The sequence below is a fragment of the Semicossyphus pulcher genome, unplaced genomic scaffold, assembly GCF_022749685.1.
Source record: "Semicossyphus pulcher isolate SPU_LCO1_2020_fin unplaced genomic scaffold, fSemPul1.0.p SCAF_12, whole genome shotgun sequence".
Classification (NCBI taxonomy): domain Eukaryota; kingdom Metazoa; phylum Chordata; class Actinopteri; order Labriformes; family Labridae; genus Semicossyphus; species Semicossyphus pulcher.
Window position 1 is genome coordinate 9699414 of NW_027211626.1, and position 6722 is coordinate 9706135.

The following is a 6722-nucleotide window of genomic DNA, read 5'->3' on the forward strand; positions in this document are numbered from 1 at the left end:
ATGCTTTTATATCCGTGATAGGGTAAAAAAACTGGTTGAAAATGTCAAGACAACAGAAAGACAAAAGTATGTGTGAGCAATAAAGCTGTTTTTTTTAACGTTCTGGGTTCAATTACAAGTTTGTTATTGTAATTATCACTCTGATTCCAGTTGGAGCAGAAAGCCACAATATTTTCCTTGTTATTACTGAAATATTAAAAGGTTATTACCTGTGTAATTAGCATGATTTTTCTTCCCATCATAATATTATATATAATTATGACTTATAACATTGTTATTACTGGTATGCAAAGTGCTATCGATTCAGCTACCACACGTCACAATACTATGATTTTTGTGCACAAAAGTCATAAGGGGTTGGTTAAAAAGAAACTGTCAAACTTAGACAATATAACTTTTATTTCTTAGACAATATAACTTTTATTTCTTAAACAATATAACCTTTGCATACTTCACAGAAACGTCACAGTTTGATAGTGTAGAGAGGAGGGAAACTTGCCAGTTACTATAGAATGAGACTGTTATAATGATAATTCAGTTAAAATTAGTTGACACACTGATAAATGTAATTACTGATATTTCAAACATGGGATTTCCCCAGAAAGTTCAAATGTGGCTTTTATTTTCCACTCTTTGACACGACCTGCACTGCTTTGATCCACTCCTTTCTTTCTTCAGCTGTAGCAGCTTGGAAGAAATAGTGGGTCTCATCGGAGGTAATGATCTCAAAGAGGTTGCCGTCAACGTCGTACTTTTTGGCTGAAAATATAAGAAAAGAGTGTTAAAGGGATGAGTTGAAGCGAAGACAGTGACAGTAAACAGCTATTACATCTCCTGGTCACTGTCTCTCACAGCGGGGACGCTAGCAGGGCATGTGTATCCTCTGACAACCGTCTCACTCACCATCAGGCACGTACTCCACAGCTGTGACAACAGACCCACGGAGATGGATGGAGCCCAGAGGGTCATCACCCTGACAATAGAAAAGAAGAAGGAAAATGAGGCATTAAGCAGAGCAAAGAACGTTAGTGAATAAAGGAAACTGAAAATCAAATTTCAGCTTTTACAGGTCAGTATATTTACCTTGGTGGGATCATAATAGTGCATATAAGCAGGGTCGTCCCTCAGTATGAACTTCCGCACCTTCCAGTTTTTTCTCCTATGTCCCTGCAATAAATAAAACCCCATTTTTATCTCATTATTTACAGTAAACGTGGTATTGTGTCAAGCAAATGTGAATAAGACTTCCTCTTCCAGTAAACAACTGCTGTTAGTAATAATAAGTGTGTTGTCACTTTTAGGAGTAGGAACTACCACAAGGCTGCTGTGTTATTTTTATCTGTATACATAATGTGAGAGCTTTGAGAAGGGAACACAGTGTTTCTACTTTGTAAATTAAACACAAGCAGTGCAACAAAAAAAGACAGTGACACTTTTTCTTGCTTCCCGACTTACCTGTTTGAGTAAACAGCCTTGTTTTATGATGTTTCCTCTGAACTCTTCTTTCAGAAGCACATCTTCATCACTGGAGTAGCCTTCGCAGAAGAACCCGCTGTCTGCCTGCAACAAAGACAGTGAAGCAAACAGACAGCTTTTTTTTATTTCCCCAATCCTATCGACATTTGTCTTGCATGCAACATGAACAATTCCAATTATAATAAGGATATGATTCTTAGAGTGATAATAAGTTCTAGGCCCACAGTTATACTTACAAAGTAATAAAGAGCTTCTGTGTGATCTAAGAAGGCTGTTTGCTCTGCACTCTCTGCCCCCTCTTTCGACAGCTCACTAGCCGGCTGCAAAAAACCCTCATTCAGGAGACCTGTTGCTAACACGATGGCCTCAGGCCTGTTTCTCGCTTTGTTCTTTGAGACTAGCCACTCTATCACTGTTGCACCTGTGCACAAAAAAAGGAAGTAGCAAAAAAGTGTTAGACTGTCAAGAGGTAAAATAATAACGTGTGACTTCAGTAAAAGAAAGTCAACAGTACCTGTGAAGCAGTGGTTGAAGACTCGATTCGACTGCTCCAGTTTTAGCTCCCTCACTCCATCATCCTGGTCTTTTAGCAATGTGTAAAGCTCACTAAGAAAACACAATGTGAACAGTATGAACATATCGTAATACTTTATCATTCTATCATTAAGAACGAGCAACTGATCGTTCATTTAAATCCTGCTCCACACACTGATATTCCCAACATAACTAAAGCACTGTACTCTGATCAAGCTTCTTAACTTCCACATGCTAAACCAGTATGCAAAGGGCCCTGCAAGTACTGTAAAATTCGGTGTCATAAGATGCTCTTTTAATAATTTTTTTTCATATAAAAAGTGGGCTACATCCTATATACTGGTGCGACCAATATACCAGTAAAAAATGCAGAGAGGTATGTTATTGTGTTAAGGCATTTTACCCAGATGATGGCGCTATAATCTAGCTAAAGTTATTGGTTGTGAAGTGGTATGCTGTAATTTGTGTTTTTTTAATTCTTCCCTCTGGGATAAAATTTTTTGCCTTTTTTTTTAAGTATTTCAATTCAAAACACAAGAGCAAAGTTATAAGAAAATAATCCAACAATGTGTTTATCTGCTCTACCGTAAACTGCAAAATTAGCAAATTCTGTTTAGCTAGACGGTAGTCTGAGGCTAAGAAGCACATTTTTAGCTAGTTATACATTAATTTATAAAAATTAAAGGTTAATTTAAAATGATAAACATTCAGGGACAACTATATGTCTACAAGTCTTGAATGCTATTTTCTGCTGTTGTAAGTGGCCCTGTCTGGCTAACGTAGCAATTGGGCTGGTTAAGACTAAAGCAATCCCAGCCAAACATTCAGAACTAAGGTTAGCTTAGTTAGCTAGCTAGCGACAACCCTTAAAAGTTATTATTTTTAGCCTTGAAAATAATACAATTCGAGAAGTGGACTTCACAGAAAGGCATGTAGACAATAACTAGGGGGGGGGGGGGGCAGGACAGAATTCAAGTATTGGTCAATATGTAAAATTGAGCACAACATACGCCAGGTTGACTTTGTCAGGCAGGCGAATGGAGCGTCTTGTTGATTTCCTGGCAAACTTTTTACCCCCCTGAAGGCAGGTTAGGGCTCTCTTGATGTCCTTCACCCAACACTCTCTCTCTTCCAAGTGTGAGGCCTGGAAGTAGTGGTCCTGCTTTTTTGTCGTGGTTAACTTGAAAACCAGCTATGGGAGAAATAGCAGTCAGTCATGCTGTAAAGTTTTCTCTTATAGTAATTCAGATATCCCAGCAGGCTTTTGTGACATTTCCTTACCGTCCTCTTGCCATAATCCTGGCACGGACTGGTGAGCGTAGCTTCCTTCAGTGGAATCATTCCCTTCGGTGAGTTGTCTGTTTTCTTTTTATAGAACTCTAACCCATCTTCTGACAGCACCACCCACACCGCCTTCCAGGAGTTTAACACTGTACCCTGAGGATCATAAGACAGATGACAGCAGGCGGCCTTGAGTAAATGTGTTGCAAAAGTATAGGTCGTGGGTTGTACTTGTATCGATTTCTACCCTTTTTTCACCTTTCCTTTTACTTTTCCCCCTTTCCTAATCTTCTTCTTTGCCAAAAAATGTAACAAGCAACAAACATCAGGTTTTTTTTTTTCAAAAGTAACCTTTAAATCTGAGGCATGGCTTTGAAAGTCACCAGTCAATCCAAAGTAAGAAAGCTGCATATAAAACATGTTAACATTTTGTGCAAATGATGTCAAATTAACAATACCAAAACCAAAATTTAGTTCCGCATGAATTTCCATGTGTCGTTTCACACAGCAAACGAGTATGGTAACCTGAAGTGAAAGTGACTAGACACTATTTACCAGCTGCATGAAAATGCAGAAATGAATGTGTAAAGCTAGTTGTTCTGGTAATTCGATGGGGAAGAGGAATCACTGGAAGTGACCACCCGTTTCTGTAAAAAATTGGGTTTTTGTTCTGGTTTTGAACAGACTTTTGTGCCCCACTGAGCTTTCGGTCTGCTCTGCTTCCGCCACTCCCTCAGGTAACAGAAGCATGTTGTACTAATGTGACTACTACGACTAGGCATGCGATTAAAAAAGTATGACATTTAAAGTTACATAACGTATGTTTGAAACAAGTCTTCCCAAAATATATATCCGCCGTAAAACACAAACACAAGAAAGCCACCTCTGCTCATCAAAGTCAACCATGCAGGGTATAAATAATATAACAGGTATATAAAACAACAGTGTTGGAGTGTCAGCCGTCCCTTCTGAACATGTGCAGTTCTCTGTCTTGTCATTCATATCACGCACTGTGTATAGCAGGATATTGAACTATTCATACAGTACTTTGTTTCATACACACATATATACAAAACACAATTTGTTGAAAGCCATTAAAATTATTTCTGCTCCACCAGGCATAAGCACCAAACACGAGCTTTAACGTTACACTGTTTATTCAATCTATCAGTGCTTTCCAAACACGGCCCAGCCCACAAACCCCACACACGGCAAAAAGCAGCAAGTCACTTTGATTCAATGGAAGGAGACCTGGTCACAAATGTATCATTTCGTTATAGAAATAGACATTTCCCATATTCAGTGAACACCGTAGTTTTGGCAACAAAAACTTAAACAAGAGTAAAACAAAGTGGGTATGTTTGGGATTTTTTTCAACTGCCCATTAATTCATATTTGATGCTCCCAGCGACCCAGACAATACTTGACTGCTTACTAATACTGATAATATTGTCTTAGTCCAATCAATAAGCTAAATCTAGAGTAACCAGCAACATCCTTTAACGTTGAACATTTTTTCTTTATCTACCGACAGCATAAAATTGTAGAGTTAGTTGGACTTGAATGGACTTAAATGGGCACTATAATTACAGTCTTTTGCATAATACCCGTGTCTGTTCCTGATAGGCCAAAGAGAACACAAGGTATTGAAAAATGCATGTTTTACCAATTCAAATAGTTTAGTTTCAACTTAAAATAACTTTTTTTTCTTGCCTGCCTTTCAGGGCCTCTTTACACCACTAAGTCAATAAAAAGTTTTTTCTGAGGTGCCTTAGCCATCTTAAGGCATGACCATTACACACAGCTGAAGGCTGTTTATAACACCCACAGTGTCAGGAGGTTACTCATGATAAAGCCATTTTAGCTTGATCATTACTTAAAAAATAAAAAAGGTAATCAGTGAGGATTTATTTACAGTCATGCACATTGAAACAGTTTACAAAGTGTTTTAGAATGAAAGGAGAAAATGAAACAAGAAGAAAAAAAGTCAAAAAAAGGTCAGCAAACAATGGCAGGTAAGACAGGAAGATAATGTTTCTTTTTCAGGCACGCTCGGCGTGAAGAAAAGAGTCACACTTAGCAGAGTTTGAAAAAACAAACATGTGGGCACGTGGGTGTACGTACTCAATGTGTGACACAAACACATTTTCACAGTACTTTAAAACATAATCATTTCCAGTCTATGTAACTGATTGTAAATGACTCATACCAGAGTTGTGTCTGTTGTGAAAGAAACACAGTTGGAATTGGTTTTGGCGATGTATTTATGGCATACTGCAAAAAGGTCAGTTTCTTTCTCTCAAATTTAAACAAATGGTGAAATGAAACTTGAAAAAACACATCTCATGTTGTTCTCTCGGTTCTGGGCAGAAGCAGGAAGTTTTGGTCACAACTGCAGACCAGAGGAGTGAAGTTGTTCATTATGAAGCAACTTTCTGTTTACAATAACACTTGCTTGTCTGGGTATTGGTTTTACTTGCTTTAATGTTAATCTTTACCAGTGCTTTATGGGTGTTTGGGTGACTGATGCAACAGTGACTCTGTTCACAACCACTTCGTTCTTCATTTCCCCTTCAAAAAAAGTGTTTCTTAAACATTTGCAAGCTCATTTTGCAATTCTGCAAACATTTGTTGCAATTTTATTTTGCCATTTTATGTTGTCTTTTGATTTTTTAAAGTTTTTTTGCATGTAGCTTTTTGAATTTGAACTCTTGCACTGAACTGTAATACTGTCTACTTATAAGTATAGAAGTGTCGCTGCAAAGCCAAATCTCTAAGTTTTCTTTTTTTTCCAAGATTTAGACCGTGTTCCTGTTTGTAACCTTTGTTTGTATTATTGGATAGTTGTCAGACTTAAATTATTAACAAAATAAGTTCAAGCTCGACAAATGCAATGCAAGAAAGCTGATAAAATACATTTGTTGTTGTTGTAATTTGTCTTACCTTTTTCACAAGGTATCCCTCTCTGATCTGTTCTGGCTCCATTACGCTGCTCTTTGCTGCTGTCACCTTCAACGTTTGTAACTATTAAAACACTTCCCACCCAATCCTCTCTCTCTCTCTCTCTCTTTTACTCTCCCATCGAAACCACAAACAGACACACAAGCAGGAAGTTTTGTTGGGTGTGTTACAAAGATGAGTGCTTAACCCGCTTCCTCTTCTGTGTGGTATTATTAGTTACAGTTACTGCTCGGCTGCTGTCACTTAACTTCATAGTGTCGAATATAAAGAGGCAGCTCTGAAAATACTTGTGGGACATTTCTCTGCAATAACTCTTTAAAATCGTCTGCATACAGTGAAGCTAAAATAAAATGCAGAGGACATACACTTCACCATCGGTATGGCAGTTTTGAATTCATTAAACCCCGGTGACCAAATTTGCACAAGCTAACTCTATATTTAGCTGGAGTGTGACTAATTATGAGTCTGAT

General features: G+C 37.9%; 1 protein-coding gene across 1 annotated transcript; it reads right to left on the reverse strand.

The window, feature by feature from the left end:
* Positions 1 to 386: 386 nt before the first annotated feature.
* Positions 387 to 6302, reverse strand: plek (pleckstrin). Its single transcript, XM_069658900.1, has 9 exons — positions 6235 to 6302; positions 3292 to 3447; positions 3021 to 3202; positions 1991 to 2082; positions 1713 to 1897; positions 1456 to 1560; positions 1084 to 1167; positions 904 to 973; positions 387 to 759 (listed from the first exon to the last, which is right to left on the reverse strand). Exons 1-9 carry the CDS (start codon positions 6274 to 6276, stop codon positions 620 to 622), a joined length of 1056 nt encoding a protein of 351 aa, XP_069515001.1. The 5' UTR covers positions 6277 to 6302; the 3' UTR covers positions 387 to 619.
* Between the last annotated feature and the right edge of the window lie 420 nt (positions 6303 to 6722).

Coding starts and splice junctions, on each gene's coding strand:
- plek (XM_069658900.1), bottom strand. CDS start 6,276: ATGGAGCCAGAACAGATCAGAGAGGGATACCTTGTGAAAAAG. Junction 1,168..1,455: donor AAGGCTGTTTACTCAAACAG/GTAAGTCGGGAA, acceptor TATTTATTGCAG/GGACATAGGAGAAAAAACTG. Junction 760..903: donor TGTGGAGTACGTGCCTGATG/GTGAGTGAGACG, acceptor TTATATTTTCAG/CCAAAAAGTACGACGTTGAC.